Source organism: Lissotriton vulgaris, chromosome 1_1 (assembly GCF_964263255.1).
Source record: "Lissotriton vulgaris chromosome 1_1, aLisVul1.2, whole genome shotgun sequence".
NCBI classification, from domain to species: domain Eukaryota; kingdom Metazoa; phylum Chordata; class Amphibia; order Caudata; family Salamandridae; genus Lissotriton; species Lissotriton vulgaris.
Genome location: NC_141685.1, coordinates 1,270,293,934 through 1,270,313,401, shown reverse-complemented (window position 1 = coordinate 1,270,313,401; position 19,468 = coordinate 1,270,293,934). Strand labels below are relative to the sequence as shown.

Genomic DNA, 19,468 nt, shown 5'->3' with positions numbered 1-19,468 from the left:
ATGTGTGTAGAATGCTGGGTTTCTGTTGCAGTAACCTCCCCCCGTTTTTTCCCCGATTTATAATGCATTTTGACTTGATGTGCCCTGTGTTCCTGTCCATCAGGTTCTCAGGGCCTGCGTGATTTCCCTAAACTGTACCTTGTACCCCCAATTGGCACCTCTCTGGCCACAGTTCAGTCCCTTGTAAAAGGACAGACAGACATACAATCTTTTGGTGCAGAACAAAGTGAAGTCAACTTGGCACACATCCCTGTGTGCCATGCCTACAACCCATTGTCCTGGCATAGGTCAGCCACCCCTCTAGCTGGGTGCACTATACCAGTGGTGAGGGTACAGGTGAATGAGCCCTGCACCTCTACAGTGTCCAGACCAATTCTTAGACATTGTCAGTACAGTAATGCCATTAAGAGGATATGGTGCGGGGAATTTGTCATTATGAACTCCACAGCACCATAATGGCTTTCCTGAAAACTGGGAAGTTTGGTATCAACCTTCTCAGCACATTAAACCCACACTGATGCCAGTGTGGGATTTAACGAAAAATGCACTCAGAGGGCATCTTAGAGATGACCTCTGAAAAACAACCAGCCTCTGGCGGGTTCCCTGACTGGTAAACACCAGCCTGCTACCAGGAGACATGTTTCTGGACCCCAGGGGTGGGAGCCTTCGCTCCTTGAGCCCAGAAACAAAACGTTTCCAGGGCAGAGGTTTTCACACCTCCCCCAGGTCAGGAAGAGCCATCTGTGGCAAGGGAGCTTCAAAGGACTTGCCGCCTTCGTAACAAGACTTCCAGCCTCTCCTGCAATCAGGAGCAGGCCCGCTTCCCGTCTCCGCTGCTTTTTGGCAGGAAGACAAATGGGAAAAAATTAGAACAGCCCAGAAGGTGTGCCCACCTCTGACAACCCCACCCCTAAATTTGGGGAGGAGAGGTGAAGGCCACTCTTCAGCGAACCACCATCTTGCAAATGGCAGGCACTCTCCAATCAGGATTAGGGATTTTGCCCTCTCCCCCATGTGGGGGGGGGAATACCAAGGGTGTAGTCACCCTAAGGTCAGTACCCCATTGGCTATTGAATTCAAGACCCCTAAAATTCCACTAAATACAGTATTTAGGGGGCAGCCATGAACCAAGAAGACAGATTCCCACAACTTATGAAGAAGAAGGACGAAAGAAGACGCCCAGCAGAGGAGACTGCAGAGAAGAACTGACTTGGCCACAGCCATACCGTCCTGTGTGCAGTATCCAGAGATCCTGCACCAAAAGTCACCTTGTCCTGCAGCCAGTGACCTCCAGAACCCCTGGGATGACTGATTGCCTTCAACAAAGACCGGATCTCCTGTGAACAGCAGCTGTATTCAAAAGAAACTCCCAAGACAGACTCCGAGCCTGCTGAGGACAAAGAAACCAGAGGCCTGGAACCACCACTGCACCTGACGCCTACGCCCTGAATCCAGGGTCCCACCAGTCCAAGTGAGGTCCCACAGTGCTCCAGAGTCAGAGTCCACCATGGGTTGACCCCTCCAGGACTCCCAGATGTCACCTGCAGAGTCTGCAGGGAGACCCCTCCAAGTAACCCGGTAAGAAGAAATCCAACCTCAAAAGACACCCCTGCATCCAGCCGCCCTGTGCCCTGGAGAAGAGAGCCTGAGGAGTACCTACATCCCGAGCCCTCCAACTTACCTTACCAGCTGTTGGTTCCTCCCATAACTCTTCTTGGACTGAGTCTACAGCCAAAATCCAAAACCTGCAACTCCCATTGAAAACAGGGCACCCAATGCCAAACCGCACCCTGCAACAAACCGCCCCTGTGCTGCTGTGGGTGCACTTTGTGTGCCAAAACTGATCCCCCCTTTGCCCTGAGCCTAACACCAGGAGCTTTGCTCCCACAACGTTGAAGCCTGCCCGTGAACAACCCCCAACTGGAGGCTCCCTTTCCCCCATTGGATAACACTGGGCCTCAGCACTCTGAGCCCGAACACCCTAGTGCCTCTGAGGGTGCTTTGAGAGTGCATCCACAACCACAGGGAACCCTGGTTTTAACCCTAGAAACCCAACTCCCACAAACAAGTACTTACCTGTAAACTAATAACCTAATTCCCCACCACAGAATTGCATTGACTAATTTTCTGTGAAAATTCTTTTAAGTGTGGAGTTGGTTTTGTTTGAAACACTGAAAAACCGTAAATGTACTAAAAGGTGATTACTTACCTTTGGTCTAAAAAATGTCTGTGTGATATCAAGGCTTATCACACTGATTAGCAAAAGTAATTAAACAAGTAATCTAAAAAGTAATGTGCACAGTACTCTGTAAAGTAACTGAATAGTAATGTCAAAACATGTACTTCCCTGTAATTCAACCAACTGCATTTGAACCTGCATTTAACTGTAAATCACTGCATAAGACTTTACGAAGTATTATTTCACTTAGACCAGGCTTGGGTTGGTTCTAGAAATAAAATTACTAAAGAATATTTTTGATACAAATTGGTCTATATTTAGTCTTTGAGTGTGTGACATCATTTCTTGACTGAGTGTGTACAACACATGCTTAACACTACCCTCTGATAAAGCCTTACTGCTCGCCCACACTACCACAAATAGAGAGTAAGGTGCTATTTACTTTTACCTCTGCCTACCTATGGGGTTTCACTGGACTCTTTGCACACTATACTTCAGTTTGTTATTGTATATACAGAGCCAGCTTCCTACAATGTGTCTCTGCAAAGCAACCCTAAGCATCGCCACCACTGGCTCCGTCCATGCCTCAATTTAGCAGATCTGCAACTTATATCTCGGACTGTGAAATACATCCAGGGGTTGCAGTGTAATTAAAAAAAAAGAGAACATGGACAGAATAACCCTAATATTCGACAGCCACAGGCCTCTAACAGACCCGTTTAGGAACAACTGGAACCAATTGGCTCACAAGATGTTCTGCTGGCGACCATGAACCAATGGATTGGCCATCCGGTCTAGCTTTAGTTAATCAATTCTAGCTCACCAATCGTACATCAAGGAACACAATCCTGCACCTTAATCTGCTCTTTTGCAGTTCGTTTCCTTTTTAGCCCATTATCACTAGTGCATTAAGAGACAAAACTATGCACTTAAACCTGCTTAGTACACACACGGGCATTCCACTGTTGAGTTCTTGCCCTATTAGCTGCACTCACAGATTGCAATTTAAAGCACAAATCTGAGTCCCTCAGCCAAGCTGGTTCCTTATACAACCTTTTAGTGGGCTAAAGATCCTGCCTAGGGACAAACTACTAGTGTGGAATTCTGTAGCACACATCTTGATCTGCAAAGCGAAACGTTAAACAATGAGATGCTGGGCTGATTTTGGTTATTAGTGTTTTAATGCTGTTTTATACTGTGCTTTATTAACTCATTGCCCATTTGTAACCTTACACAGGTGACCAGATATTACTTGAGTGGGCTTATTTATTCAGGCTCTGATTCATCGCCCTATTGCATACACTATCATGCCATTCAAATAGCAAGGTAGGCCTATCCACATCAACACAGTTTCATTGACTGTCATGCAATTGGGTTTTATGACGGACTGAGAACTCCTTCCACCTTTCCAGGATGCACACCAATAAGGAGAAGCTCCAGACCCAGTAACTCTCTGTATCTAGGGTCCTTACTGTCGCTTTCATTAAGTGTCACCATTTTTACAACCCTGGAACCCAGTTTGGTCCATTTTTGAAGCATGGCTACAGCAGTGGATTACTAAAGCAAAACACGTTAAGTACACTTTAATCTTTCTAAGAACAGCGTCTAATCAGGTTAGTTGCCTTAGTAACACATTTTCCCCAGGAACTGAGGTCCTCCCCAGCCATCTGCCGAGCCACCAATACCCCTATCTGAGTGGCTGTTTGCTCGCATTCCCCACTGATAAGCATAAGCCTGCACCAGTCCCAACTCTACCCCCCTACTGTGTGCCTGACTTTCCTCTACAGCCGTCCCCGGAAGACTCAATAAATCTTCACTTCAACTCCTGAAATGAGGTCCCATCTTGTCCACTGTGGTAGGCTGGCCTGATTCCAGCATGCCCAGACAACCAAACTCCTAGAGCTTTCAAAATCTACCCAAGATTTCTAATAAAGATCCTTCTTTTTGGATTTAGTTTTTTGTTAATAGTGACTTATACTTCATGACTGCTATTTTACAGTCAAAATCCAAAGAAGGTTGTCTGAGTCAGGGTCTCTTGCTTCTCAAAAAGAGTGCTGAACCCATTTATACATCTACTTACATACAGACTTCCATGGGTCATAGGTGGGTCAAGGAAAAGGCGTTCTAATTCTTAGAAGCTATCCGTTGTTCCAAAATAAGAAGAGAATACTGAAAACGATGTGGGCTAACTTTATTGACATTTACAGGGCATTACTCTACACCTTCAGCATTTTTGTTAACACAGGATCCAGGGGTGGCAGGGTTTTCCACATTAATGAATAAACACCCAATAATCCTAATGTATGTATTAGAGGTCCACAGGTAGGCTTTGCCAGGGATATCAAAGTGGGGGAGGGGGCATTCAGTGATCTCAAATCAGGTGTGCCTACCTCACCCCATGTGATCATGGATACCACTAGTATGACCTCGGCTTTTGCATCATTGCCGTCAGGTGTGTTAGTCGAATATCACTCTAGAAAGCGTTCCATTTTCATATTAAAACTCATGGAAGCATGGCATCTATGGGGATTTTGAGTGAGGAGGTCATCCAGCTGCCTCCTAAAGTGGATGGCTATGACCCATGATTTATACCATTTTCATAGTCAGTTCAAACAGCCCATATTTAATTCTGAAGTTCATAACCATGAGAGACATCTGTTACATAGGCATTGGGATAATCGAAAACGATTCTAATGTATATGGCCATATCTGCATTCATGTTCAAGACCATCTTCATTCACATGCAATTCCCCAGAATATATAATGATGCTGCTTGATTGTGCAGCAGTGTCTTGTGACACGCCACCTGGAGTTATTCATTATCCCATGGATATGCCATATAGCTCTAGGGATACAGAGCTGTGCTATGAACCTGAAGACTGACTTCACAAGTAAAAGCATCAAGGTTTTTCAGTGAATAATTTTAGATGCACATGTGGCTTCCTGTGTGCTGAAATGGACATCACCATTGTCTATGCCAGTCAGAAGAACGATCGACCTGGACTGCTGCAAAATCTGAATGACTTGTTGTCTCATACTAGCGAACCTACAGGAAAATGCAAACGTCTCCACAGAAGCTTTCAATCTTGCATGGGTACCAAGATACATGGTCCAGATATTTTTTGTTTGCCTTTGTTGCAACCATATTTATGTGTTGTGTCCCCTGCCTGTAAAAAAACATGCGTCTAGCTTGTCCGGATCACCTACAGGTTGCTACTTAAGGCATCTGCCATGTCTAACCGGTGCGAACAAGATTGTTTACCATCTAGTACAGAAAAAAGGTCTTCTGGGTGCAGAATAACTTTTTCTGCCTTTCAGTTTTCATCAACGTGCAAGAAAATATAGCTCAGTGTCGGAATTCAATATGATTGCACCACATTCTCTTTAAAACTAGGGAGATGCCTATATGCATACTCCATTCACAGTAGCCTTGTATGCTCCCACTTCAGAAATGAGCAGATATCACAGATATATTTGAACACCACTGGAATATTTTTTTATCAGTAAGAGAGGTCTATTCGCGTAATATTCTTGACCCGTCATGAATTTCAGCCAATGTGTCATAACTTTTTCTTAAAATCGATAATGTTTGTCAAGCTTCTCCCAATTTAAAAAGGTATTACATCCTGCTAGCCAGTCATCTGATAATTGTGAAATCTGGTAAACTGATAACCCTTCCCGCTTTATTCCTTATAGGTTTGTGATTTAGTGGTATTTTGGTTGTTTTTTCTTTAAGTGCTTACAGTGTCCCTTAGTCACAGTATCACCCATCTATTTGAGGTAATCTGCAGTCAGTCAGTCATTTGGTAAACTGGCACAGCCATCCCGGACTTGGTGCATTGATAAGGGGTGGCCAGGAAAACACACAATATGATGGACGGAATGTTGCACAATGGCAAAACATTCACCCCCAGTCACAGATCTGGGTTTAATCCACCGTTATTTTGCTCACCAAGCCACCCCAGTCTTGACCCTGTGCCTCATGGGAACAGTCCAGACCGAACTGCCAAGCCATGTCTTACCTGGACCGGAATCAAGCATCCTAGGACCGGTTTCTGACTATCAGCCTTCTTCAGCCAGGATAGCTTGACTCCAGTGGCATAGTGAGCACGGGACCCACGTCTGGGCATACCCTTCCCACATAGGGTGAACAGCAAAATACACAATATGATGGACGGAATGTTGCACAATGGCAAAACATTCACCCCCAGTCACAGATCTGGGCCTAAATCCATCGTTATTTTGCTCACCAAGCCACCCCAGTTCAGACATGGCCATATGCAAATCAGTCTTGACCCTGTGCCTCATGGGAACAGCCCAGACCGAACTGCCAAGCCATGTCTTCCCTGGACCGGAATCAAGCATCCTAATGATAAGGGGTGGCAGCACAGAATTTAGTCGAGTAATTGTTTTTGAGAGGTAGCACATATACAGTTTACAGGTGGACACACAAGAAACAGCCATTGAAGTATTCATACGAAATGATAAATGGATCATCCTATGCACAAGTTAGGACTTGAAACTGAGACATTTGCAGGAAAACAATTACATGTACACACAAATAATCCTCATATGGACCACCAGATTAAATCTTGTATACCAAAACTTACCATGTTTCCAGGGGTTGGGTTTAGTCATCCATGCGGGTGATGTACGATCAGTCACACTATTTGGCTTTTGTTCTGTTTGAGCACTGGAAATTCGAGACAAAGAGGAATGGTCACACTTTAACAGAATGATATACGAACGTCGATGGAAGACTTTCAGACAAATAACATTATTTTGTATTTCAGAACCCTGCAGCTTCTCTATAACATTAAAGGGGTGAATGTTACTTATACACAGACACCATAATTCAACTTAATTTCCTCTTAACAAACTTGAGGGGTAGAAAGGCTGTTATTGGTATAGTTTAAGCCGCTATGTAAATCTGTGAATTGCCTAAGTCTAGCAGGAAACAGGCAAAAAACCTTTCCTGCATCTACACCAGTGCAGACACTATATTGGTGGGCATCAAAGCACTCACAATAGCTCACCCTGCTAGCAATAGCAGGAGAAATATTTCCATAAAACATCTAAGGAGTTCATAAGAAGAATCTTCACATGATAGTCTTTGAAAGTGATCACATATTGATCTGCAGATATGATTCATATTAAAAAAATTAGGTTTAAAAAGGAGAAATACAATAGTACAAATATCCTGTGAAATAAAATCATGATACTGAAGGACTGGGTTCTTTAAGACCCAGCGGTGCCAGGGCACAACACCTGAAACCTTCGTGGGTAACCTGCTCCGGCGTACGAATGACAGACACGGGACACTTCCTTCGGCGTCAAAGATTCAAGGTTTATTTACTGCAGGGAACACAGAAGTCACGACAAGTACAACACGTGCAACTTGGGGAGACTGCTTCAAATTGGTTCTGTGGATCGCTCCTTTTATACAAAATTTACCCATAGGACAACATGATACACAAAGGTTTACAACCCGGTTCCCACAATTATCCCCCAGAGGGGTCGTTTTGGTCACTTTGATACACACAAGGTCCGGAACATAAGTGCGGAAACATTTGGCGGTTCCCAACTGTAAAAACCCATCTTCCCAACATTAGTGCATTCCAATCGGCAGTAAAACAGATCGAAATAGGAACGAAGACAGGTGCAGAGGAAGATGGAGACAGTGGGGAGATCGGAAAGGGTGTAAAAGGGGAGGTATCAGGAAACACGAGATACAGGCATCAAAGGGACGTGCCTAATGAGATGCACGGCTGAGACAATAAACCGGCACGGCAAGATGAGCCTCGAGCGGGGCCATCTGCCTTACAGTATCATCCCCCTCATCATAAAGACACTTACAAAGGGGGCGTGGCTTAGCAAGCCACGATGGCGGCTGTGTCCTGCTGAGGCTCCGCGATCGGGCTAGCATCTTGCCCAGTTCCTGGATCGCAAGGAGCCTCAACTTACCCGATTCCACACTCGGGATCCCCCTGCACACCGGGGCACCCCTTGAGTGACCGGCAGCTTCTGTGGAAGAACGGCATGAGCCAAACTGCTTTCCACCACGACCGAGGGACGCCTACCCTAGGAAATGGCGGACGCTACTGAGCCCCGCGGACCCGTGAATCGCCGAAATCCGGCTTGCTAGAAGACGACCCCAGAAGCCATTACCAGAGACGCCGGCAGTGAGCCGGCGGGAAAGCCGGCGACGACCCACCGAGATACGCGGTGCACAGCGTCTCTGAGCTCCGGAGCCCCGACGCACAAGATGGCGGCCGCCGCCCCGGGGCTCTGATCCACCGAGGCTGCCTTTATGCCAGAAGCCTGATCGGCTCCCGGACTCGATTTACCTGCCACCACGCATCACAGGGAGCCAGCGGGCACTACACTTTCACGGAGCCGACAGCCCCAGACGCCCGGCACCATTGTTGGGAGCGGTGAGTGGAGATCTCCCCATCCCCCCCTCCCCCTCTCCCGGGGGTCTTGACTGTGACGCCCCGGCCTCGGCCCCGCAGGCCGCCATCCCACAGAGACTGCGCTGCCATACGGCGCCCTCCTCCACCCCGGAGCTCCGGCTCGCAAGAGGGCGGCGACCACCCCGGGACCCCGGCGCCTTGACGCCGGCTCACTGCCAGGAGCCTGATCGAGCTCCGCGAGATCGGACAGCTGGTCATCGCGGAACACTTCCCCCCCCCGAGGACCTCCTGCCGGCGCCCCGAAGTTCTCCATCTTACGTCCACCATTGTAGGGAGCCATTGGACACACCGCCACCTGACCAGGGTGCCTGGAACGCGATCACTTCCACCAACGGTGCCTGACCCTAACATGGCGCCCATAGGAACCTGACGCCAAGAACGACCGCTCTGGGGATAGGAGCGCCCTACCTACACTCCAGCCGGCACCAGCCCATGCCTCCTGGCCCTGCCCTACCAGTCAACGCGGGCCCCTCCACGCAGAGAAGAGAGGACCCCCACGCGACCGGAATCGCCGACCCCGGCAACTGCGCACCGCCCCTGGCACCCCTGGCAGAGGCCCCTCGAGGTAGAACAGGCCTCGCATTACACCCGACAGGGGCCGGAGGACCTGACTGGCACTCAACTACCGCTCATCCGGGGCTACTGTTTGGCCTACCGCCCTCGAGACACACGACGACCACAGAGGGAACCCCCTCTCCCGTCTAGCAGCACCCATGGGGAAACCGAGGGCCACCCAAACAGTCCCGGAAACAGCTGTCGAGAAGATGCCGCAGACGAGGGCATGGACGCAGACTAATGCATCGCAAACCGACCCTACGCTGTCAGCAAAGCTAGATCAAGTGCTGGCGGCAATAGAAATGTCCCGCCTCTCGATGGAAGAGAGATTGGGCACCTTGACAACAGACATCAGCCTGGTTCGAGATGAACACCGAAAACTGGCAGACAGAGTGAAGGAAGGTGAACGGAACATGACTGAAATGCTACCAGCGGTGAAATCACAGGAGGCAGATATACAGGAGATCCTGCGACGCGTGACGACCCTGGAAGAACGCACAGTGGATTTGGAGGGACGCTCGAGGCGATGTAACATTCGCGTACTGGGCCTGCCGGAGGGGATCGAAAACTCTGACCCCCTGGCCTATATGGAATCCTGGACTAAATCGTTTACCAGAGACTGCGACCGGTCGCCGTACTTCTCCATCGAAAGGGCTCATAGAGTCCCAGCCCGGGCTCCCAAGCCTGGTCTCCCACCACGGCCCATGCTAGCCAAGTTCCTGCACTTCCAAGACCGGGATGCGGTCCTCCGCGCGGCCCGGACGGCGGGTCCCCTGCAGGTTGAAGACCAACATGTTATGGTGTTCCCAGACTATGCCCGAGAGGTCCAACAGCGACGTTCCACGTTTCTGGAAGTCAAAAGGCGCCTCCGCGCGAATGATCTTCAATATTCCCTGCTGTTCCCTGCCCGCCTTAAAGTGATCCACAAAGGGAAAGCTCTCTTCTTCGACACGGCAGCGGACGCACAGGACTGGACCGAATTTCACTGCCCGATAATCCCTACACCAGGACCCCAGAAGAAACGCAACAATGACTCCGGACGATCAAGGAGACGGGGCGCAAGCCGCTCGCGAGCTAGCCACTCCAAGAATCGAGCGTCCTCCCAGGCGGGCTCGCCCGATCTTGCACAAATCATGCAGGAACGACGAGACGCTATATGGGCGGCCACCGGACTACATCAGTCACCCCTGGCTTCGGACCTGGAAGGTCACCCGCACCTGTTCACCCCAGAGAAAGACCGGGACAGTGATGGGACTATGTCAGGATTTGGCCCAATCTCTTCCCCCCTTGTGGTGACGCACACACTGGACGCTGCCCTGGCCAGCCAGCCTACCACCTCTTCGTGAACACCTGGACTATCAGCTGACATATCCTTTTCATGATTGCCTGCTGTAATGCGCGACGTCTAGACGCCTAGACTGCTCTACCAGTTAACTGCGAGCTCCAGCGAGCGATACACACTTCTCCTGCTAGAGCCCGACCCGCGCACAGGCCCAGCAGCGACACACGCTGCCACCCCCGCGACTTTCTGTTGGTTTTCTCCCCTAGTGGGACACTAGTTTGGATATGCCACCCCCAGTGACGTATCCCCAGAATTGGGACAGTTGCCCACCCAAAGTTCTAGTTGTTGTTAACTCCCCCAGTCCCCCCCCCACGTTTAAGGAAGCTTGGCGCGCAGGAACATACACGACACGCACTCACGGGCGGCACGCGGGAACTGCAGGGGTGCCCCTCCCCCAACCACGTCACCCTAGAAATGCCTGTCCCCCACTCTGACGTTAGTATCCTTACACTAAATGTACGGGGCCTCCACACGCCCAGCAAGCGCTATTCTGTATACTCCTACGTACGGCGCATGGCGGCCAACATAACGTTCTTGCAAGAGACGCACATTAACGCCACTGAACTCATTCGCCTACAGGCCAAATGGCGAGGGACCATCTGCGCCACACAATATTCAGCGTTTGCACGCGGCGCATTAATCTGGGTGAGACCTGGCACTCCCTTCCGGGCGCTCCGGCGAGTAGTTGATAGAGAGGGCAGATACGCGCTACTGGAGGGAATTCTTGATGGGCAGGGGGTACTTCTTGGCAGCATATACGCCCCTAATACGGATCAGGACCGGTTTTGGGATCACCTTACGGGCGTCCTGGCCCAGTTCACCACAGTTCCATGGGTGCTGGGAGGCGACTTTAATTGCACACTAGACCCCTCGCTAGACCGCTCACATCCCCCCCCCGCGCACTCCCCAGCCCCCCGGCAGGCGGCCCTCTTCAGGGCATGGACCACACACTGGGCGCTCACCGATGCATGGCGACACCTACATCCACTGGCACGCATCTACTCCTTCCACTCGATACCACACAACCTTCGGGTCCGCCTAGACCGTTTCCTCTGCTCTGCTCCGATCCTTCCTAAGGTTACATCTACAGATTACCTGGGACGGATCCTCTCAGATCATGATGCCCACATAATACGGCTTACCTGGCGCCCCCCGCATCCACCGGTCCCCACCTGGCGCCTCCCCAGAGACTGCCTAACGGACCCGGTCTTCACGGACGCGCACAAAACCAGCATACGCGACTACTTTATACACAACGAGAACACAGCGTCATCGGTACTAGTGGAGTGGGACGCGTATAAAGTGGTGGCGAGAGGAGAATGCATCAAACAGATAGTGGGGGTCCGCCGCACCTTAGAACGGTCGCTCTTAACGACGGAACAGGCTCTAGCTGCTCTCACCAAACGGCCTGACGACTCGGAGGAACACGCCGTACTCACGGGGGAGGCCAAAACGGAATATCAGTCTGCCTGTGCTGACCTCCGTAAGTATAATTTCAGGGCATACGCCTCTCGGGTACACAAAGACAGAGACAAAACCGGGGCGCTTCTGGCCTGGATGGTGAAGCAGGACACCGAAATTAAGCCGATCACGGACATTCTCAACCCGGAGGGTGTACTGGTGCAATCACAAGCTGAGATTCTCCTAGCATTCCACCGCCACTATGCACGAGTGTACGAAGCCCCGGCATGCTGTACCCTGTTTACCGCGGATCAGTTTTTAGACCCTCTGACGCTGCCCACGATATCGGATTCCGACAAGCGCACACTAGACGCCAAGATAATTCCCTCTGACATCACCCGAGCGATACGCGCCATGTCCCGAAATAAAGCACCGGGCCTGGACGGCTTCCCACTAGAATACTACGCAACATTCTCTCCCCTGGTGGTTCCCCGTCTGTCAAGGATGTTTGAGGCGTCACTACACCTGGGGAAACTACCCCAGTCGCTGCGGGAATCCGTGATTATCACCTTTCTTAAGCCCCACAGAGATCCGCTTCACATGGGGTCATACCGGCCTATCACTCTCCTGTCGGCTGATTGTAAGATACTGGGGAAGATCCTAGCTGATCGTTATGCGCAGATCATACGCCCGCTGGTCCACCCCGACCAATGCGGCTTCGTCCCCGGGAGGAATACCTCCCAGAACCTCCGCCGAGTCTTCCATATTCAAGATCAGGTACGCGACAGATTTCCCCGCGCTGCCTGCCTTATTATGGACCTAGAGAAGGCGTTCGACACCCTCACCTGGCCCTACCTGTTTTCGGTCCTGCGACGCCTTAATCTCGGCCCGACGCTCATGGCATATACCCGCCTTCTATACACCGACCTCACTACGCGAGTTCGTATTGGGAAACGCATCTCACCGGCGTTTGCAGTCCGACGAGGCACACGACAAGGCTGCCCCTTGTCGCCCCTCTTATTCGCGCTAGCGGTCGAGCCGCTGGCGGTTCGACTGCGTCGGGAGGGTGTGGCCTGGGGAGTACCGCTTGCAGACGGGACCCATTGTGTATCCATGTACGCGGATGATCTCCTCATATATGTCCGAGACATTGAAATGGACCTAACCCCCATAGGGGCCACATTGGCGGACTTTGCGACTGCCTCGGGTCTACAGGTCAACTGGGACAAGTCCGCGGTTTACCCCCTACACCCGGACCTGCCCCCCCGGGACATCGACCTCGGACCGCATAGTCTTTCATGGTCCGCGGAAGCTCCCCGATACCTTGGCGTCCGCTTATATCATTCTCCGGCGGACATCCTTGACGGTAATCACCGCACGGTACTCGAGAGTCTGCGCCCGACGGTCGCCTTCTGGAATAAACTACCACTGGCCCCGATTGGACGGATAGCCCTCGCTAAAATGGTGATGCTCCCCCGGCTCCTCTACCATTTCACAAACCTGCCGGTGATACCACCCAGGTCCTTCTTTCGCGACGTTGATTCCCTCTTAGGAACTCTCATTTGGGGAGCGGGCCGCCACAGAGTCGCCCTGAAAACTCTTCAACTCCCCACAACACAGGGGGGACTCGGAGCTCCATCCTTCGAGGCATATTTCCTCGCAGCACAGCTCCAGTGGCTGTCCTACTGGACAGCGGACCGTTACCCTCAGGAGACGGTTACTCCTACTGGTAGAATCACAACTCCGGAACTCACCCGTCTGCTTCTCCCGGGCACCAAGCCGCGGCGCACTTACCCTCTCCAGGTGACGATAGCGCGCCGATGTATGCTGCGGATACACCGGCTGTCCCCCGCTAGACCCCCATACTCCCCGCTGCTGCCGTTAATAGGCGGCCCCAAGCAGGATTCCTACTTTGCGGCCCCACTACTCGCCGACTGGTCCCGCTGTGGTATCACAGATCTAGAATCACTCTTCGAGGAGGGTCAACTGAAACCGCTGGACCGCCTGATCGCAGAATACGGGCTCTCCCCGGGCCAATTCCTCAGGTATAGGCAACTACTCGACGGATACCGACCCCATTTCAATCTCCAAAATGGCGAGCCAGACACGCATCCAGTAATACATACTATTCTACATATGGGGGTGGGTCGCCACCTGGTCACGTGGCTATACAAATCCATCCGGGAACTTTCATACACCCCCCTGGCGACCCTTCGAGCCACTTGGGAAGAGGACATAGGCCGTGTTCTGCACGACTCGGAGTGGACTAAAGCTCTCGAGGCCCCTAAACGCGTCTCTAGGAACGCCCGCTTCAAAAATATTCAATATTATATATTACACAGGGCATATCTCACCCCAGCGCGATTGCAGAAGTTCTACCCCTCCACGCCATTCCTATGCCCCAGATGCTGTTCCCCGGCTGCGACCTTCCGTCACATGTTTTGGGACTGTCCCAATCTTCAACCTTTCTGGCAGGACGTACATAACACACTGCGGGAACTCACGGGTCTCACTACACTAGCCACCTGGGAGTCCAGTGCATTAGGCATCCTCCACAGATCTAAACGTGAACCGGTGCATAGGCGCTTCGTGTCCTTAGCGCTCCTACTAGCCAATAGATGTATAACCATGCGCTGGCGATCCCCAGAGGGTCCCCCCATAGCACACTGGAAGGGAGCGGTTAGCAAATGGGCGGCAGCGGAGGAAGACGCTTTAAGGGAAGAAGAAGCCAAGGGCGCGCGCAAACTTCCCATCTCCATGGAATGGGCCATGCTCCTTCACAGCTTCCGCCAGTCCACGCAGGCTGGAGACCCGCCTGACCCTTCCCCCCCCCCCCACCCAAGAAGACCGGTAGCCTTCCCCTGCAGTGAGTCACCCCAGAGTCGGGCCCCGATAACCCCCTACGTCCAGGGCGACCTCTCGCATGCCCGGCCATCCGTGGGCTTCTTCCCCCCCCCCCCCCTCGACACCCGCCGCCATCATCCCCCTGCTTAGACCCTGCTAGCGCCTGCATGCTTCCCTCCCACAGTTCTGTTACCCCCCTGTTCACTGGTAACACTGTTATGTGCACTGTGCAGATCTAGATCCGGCGCTGTTACGGCACGAGAGTGCCCATCTGATCTTATTCGTCGCCCCTATGGCGATACCGTCCCACCACCCCTCAGCCTGCAGGAGCCTTTCCATGATTATACTGCACTGATTCACCGAAATCATGTTTATGTGTACCAGTTCTATGTAGCCAGAAAATGTTGCACACATAGCTGTTCGTGGCTGAATGTTGAGGCCACGTCGGCGGACTGTTTAAGCTGTACTGAAATACTTTACTGCAACAATAAAAACAAATTTAAATTAAAAAAAAAAAAAATAAAGACACTTACAAAGAACATGTGTCTTCCGCAAATATCTTGGGAGTCCCAGGGTCGCGAAGCGGACAGCGTCCGTTCGCTGGCTACTTGAGGGCAAGAGACAAAATGGATGCCGTATCTAAGATGGAACCCGTGGGTACAGATGAAAAACCCACATAACAAACAAACGGTTTAAGTTAGCACAGCGAAACTGCGCACACTTACTAAACTCGTCATTTGCGGTTCGTAGATACCAGACTCGACCATATTCGTGCGAGTTAAAAACACCACTTACAATTGTCACGGAACCTCAATACCACACTTAGGCCCCGATGTAGGTAAACGGGATTTTCCGATTTCAAAATACCGAGGCGGGCCGAATCGGTATTCTGAAATCGGAAAACGAGATGTAGGAAAAAAATACCGAATGAAAACCAATTCGGTCGGCATCGGTAATGAGATTCGGTACGTTCCGATTCAGCTCGGTCCGAATCGGAAATTACCGAATCGGCCAACAACGAATCGGAAAACACCGAATCGGCTACCACCGAATCGGATATTTCCGATTCGGCGAATACCGATTCGGTAAAAGCCGATTCGGTAAAAACCGAATCGGCAATCATAGACCCATGGCGAAAAAGCCCATAGGAATGCATTGCATGAACCGATTCGGCTTTTACCGAATCGGATAATACCGAATCGGATTTTACCGATTCGGATTTTACCGAATCGGTAAAAGCCGACTCGGCAATAGGCGATTCAGCCAATGCGGTGGCTCCCCCTCCCCCACCCAAACAGGGAGTGGCAACCCTGGCAGGTGCAGCCAATTAAGAAGTTTCTAGAAGTTTCTGGAAAGCCTGCCTGAGCCCAACACACAGTTAGCAGCAGTGGGAGAAGGAGGTTGCAGACTGAGCAGGAGCAGAAGAAAATGGCAGATCAGGCAGGAAGCCAGAAGTCCTCCCAAAAGAGGAAGCCCAAATTCACCACCACAGAACTTCAGGTGCTGGTTGAGGAGGTGGTGAGGGTGCACCGCCAGCTCTTTGGCAAGCTGTCCCTCAACGTGCCAGACAGCACCAAGAGGAGATTGTGGGCAGACATCGCCCAGAAGGTCAATGCTGCTGGAGTCACCCCCAGGTCCATTGAGGAACTTAAGAAAAGGTTTTATGACCTCCGCAGCCTCACCAAGAGGAAGCTGGCCGACCTCCAAAGGCAGGCAGGACACACCGGAGGAGGCAAGAACCCGGCGCCACCCCTCACCGAGCTGGAGGAAATTGTCTCCAGCACCATCGAGAGGGAGAGCATCGTAGGGATCGGGACCCTGGACAGCACTGCGATGGCCACAGCTACAGGTAAGAAGCATGCGCATCATGACACACCCTACCAGACACCTCCCCATTAGACACAATGCATAGGCAAACACCAGCACTGTACTGTCACCAACATACAAGAGACAAGCATCATGGTACATGTAGTCAGCAGAAGTTAGCCAAATATGTCAGTGCAGAATCACAAGACAGGAAACAGTGTGACACGGTGTAAGGAGATGCAAGGACATGTGGAATGCCATAATTGTACTGACTGTAATACATCGGCACTCAGTTTACAAATGCTTCTTTGTACCTAGGGGCACCATCAGGCGGCACCACTGTGGCAGCAGAGGGAGCTTCGACATCACATACTGCTGTGGCAGGGCCGAGCACCAGCCAGCCTGGCCAGGAGGAGGAGGATGAGGATGAGGATGAGGATGAGGAAGGAGACACCCCAGGGCTTGGAATGGAGGGAGTCCTGGTGATTGATTTCCAGGCAGTGCACTCCCCAGTACTGCCCAGCTCACCCCCCTTGCAATTTTCACCATACAACTCCCCTACAAGGCAGACCATTCCGCCGACAACAGCTCCTGCCACAACCGTGGCCTTGCCACCCGCCCTACCTGTCCTGGGAGCAGGGGCTCCGGGACCGGCCAGCACCACACCACCACCAGTGGCACCCCAGCCCACTCAGCAGGCCGGAGGCAGCAGTGCCAGACGCCGTGCCACCACCACCACCACCACCACCACTGCTGCACCAGCACGGGAGGGCAGTGTGTTCCTGGGCCTGGAGGGCCAGATGGTCAAAATCCAGCGCCAACAGGCCAGATCCACCATGGCCTGCCAACGCCAGCTCCTGCAGCACAACCTGCAGATGGGGGAGTTGGTGAAGGGGTTCCAGGCTGTTGTGGACAGCAACAAGGAGGTGGCAGCAGGGTTGGGCAGGCTGACCACTGCCATCACCCACTCCTCTGCCAGGCAGGAGGAGCATGAGGTTGCGCGCAGGAGGGATGCCCGGGTGCTCAACCGGGCCATGGCCCGCCTTGCAGCGGCGACCGCACAGCTGTGCCATCGAAGCTCAAATCAGGAGTCGGTGCTCAGTCAGCATACGGCTGAGCTGACCAGGGGGATGGCCAGGATCACCACGGCCATGGAGGCCATGTTAATATCAAACGCCGCCTCCAATCCTGCCCTGGACCTGGGTGATGCTGGAGACAGCAGCAGCCGCAGCAGCCCGGCCAGCGCTGCATCAGAGCCAAGGAGGAGCACCAGGCGATCCGCTGATGCTGCAGGCCATTCGGAGGGGGCCGAGGGACACCCCAGTGGGTCTGGAAAGCGGGCCAAAAAATAGGCTGGCAAGGGGGGATGATCAAACCAGAACCCTGGACTTTATTTGTTTTGACAGACTCCATTTTTTGATGCACTTCAGTGATGTAACTGTGGTGCATCACTATTAAAAATTTTATTTTCCAAGCAACATTTAGCTGTCTTTGCATCTGTACTCAGTCAGAAATAGTTTTCAGTGATCTCCTCACGTCTGTATCTGCCATCACATGGCGTACACACCCCAGCTGGCTGTGTCAGTGGCACAGCTTCGTCGTCGTCATAGTCCTCGTAGTCAGACAACTCCACCTCAGTGCCCTTCTTGACCGCAAGGTTGTGTAACATTGCACATACAGCTATGATCTTGCAGCAGGTGATGGGGGTATACTGCCTTGCACCTCCACTCTTGTGCAGGCATCTGAATCTACTTTTCCAGATGCCAAAGGTCCGTTCAACAACATTCCTGGTGCGTATGTGGGCCCGGTTATACCTCCTTTGGCTGGGTGTGGAGGGGTTGAGGTAGGGGGTGAGTATGAATGAGCGGAGGGCATATGCACTGTCGCCTGGAAGAGAAAGGGGTCACATTAGACACATGCACACATGTATTACACCTACCTACTATGTGTTATGGGGGTCTGATGATGTGGCTCACCTAGGAGGTATCCTTCTCCAAAATCGCCAGCCATCAGCCGTGCATATATGCCGCTCTGTTGGAATATATAGGAGTCATGGGTACTCCCTGGAAATTTTGCTACCAGGTCTGTGATGGTGCACTTGGCATTGCAGATCACCTGCACGTTGATGGTGTGTGTCGATTTCCGATTGCGGTATATGTATTCGGTGTCCGCTGGTGGGCAAATCGGAATATGCGTGCCATCTATGCAACCGATGACTTGGGGAAAGTGTGCCATCTGGTAGAAGTCCGCTTTGGTTTGTAGCAGTTCTGCGTGGGTTGCAGGGAATGAGATGTATTGGTCCATCCGGTCTATCATGGCGTCAAGGAATATGTGGAAGAACCTTGACAGGCTGCTCTGGCTCACCCCTCCTGCTGCTGCTACTCCACTTTGATAGCTGCCAGACGCTACCAGGTGTAGGCTGCATAGCACCTGGACGTGCGCAGGGATGGCGTGTGCCCTTGGGGTGTGGTGGTCCAAGTATGGCTTAAGGTCCCTGATGAGCTCAAGTATGGTGTCAGAGTCCAGCCTGTATCTCTGTAGGATCTCAGCCTCAGTGAGCATGAACAGGGTTATCCTCTGTCTGTAGACCTGTTCATTTCTTAGCCATTCCCTCAGTCCTTCCTGCTGTAGCCGTAGCCGCCTCGCAATGACATAGAAAGCTGCCATCCTGCAAGTTGCAATGCATTTTGGGACTGTTTATATGGGTTGGAGTTGGTTACCACCTGATTGCAATCCATGGTAAATACCGAGTGAATTCTACCGATTTTGAGCCGATTTCGGTGTTTCTGTGCCTCCCTACATCTCCCCAACTGTCGGAATCGGGGAATTTCCCGATCGGAGATTCATACGAATCGGCATGTTTTCCGA

The 19,468-nt window shown here is 51.8% G+C and overlaps 1 protein-coding gene across 2 annotated transcripts in view; it reads right to left on the bottom strand.

The window, feature by feature from the left end:
• LOC147748974 (uncharacterized) overlaps positions 1-19,468 on the bottom strand; it is a 737,146-nt gene that overhangs the window by 316,980 nt on the left and 400,698 nt on the right. For both annotated transcript variants that reach the window (XM_086964737.1, XM_086964747.1), the window contains one exon: positions 6,790-6,872. In XM_086964737.1, coding sequence (XP_086820863.1) covers positions 6,790-6,872 — 83 coding nt within the window. The remainder of the gene's footprint in view (positions 1-6,789; positions 6,873-19,468) is intronic.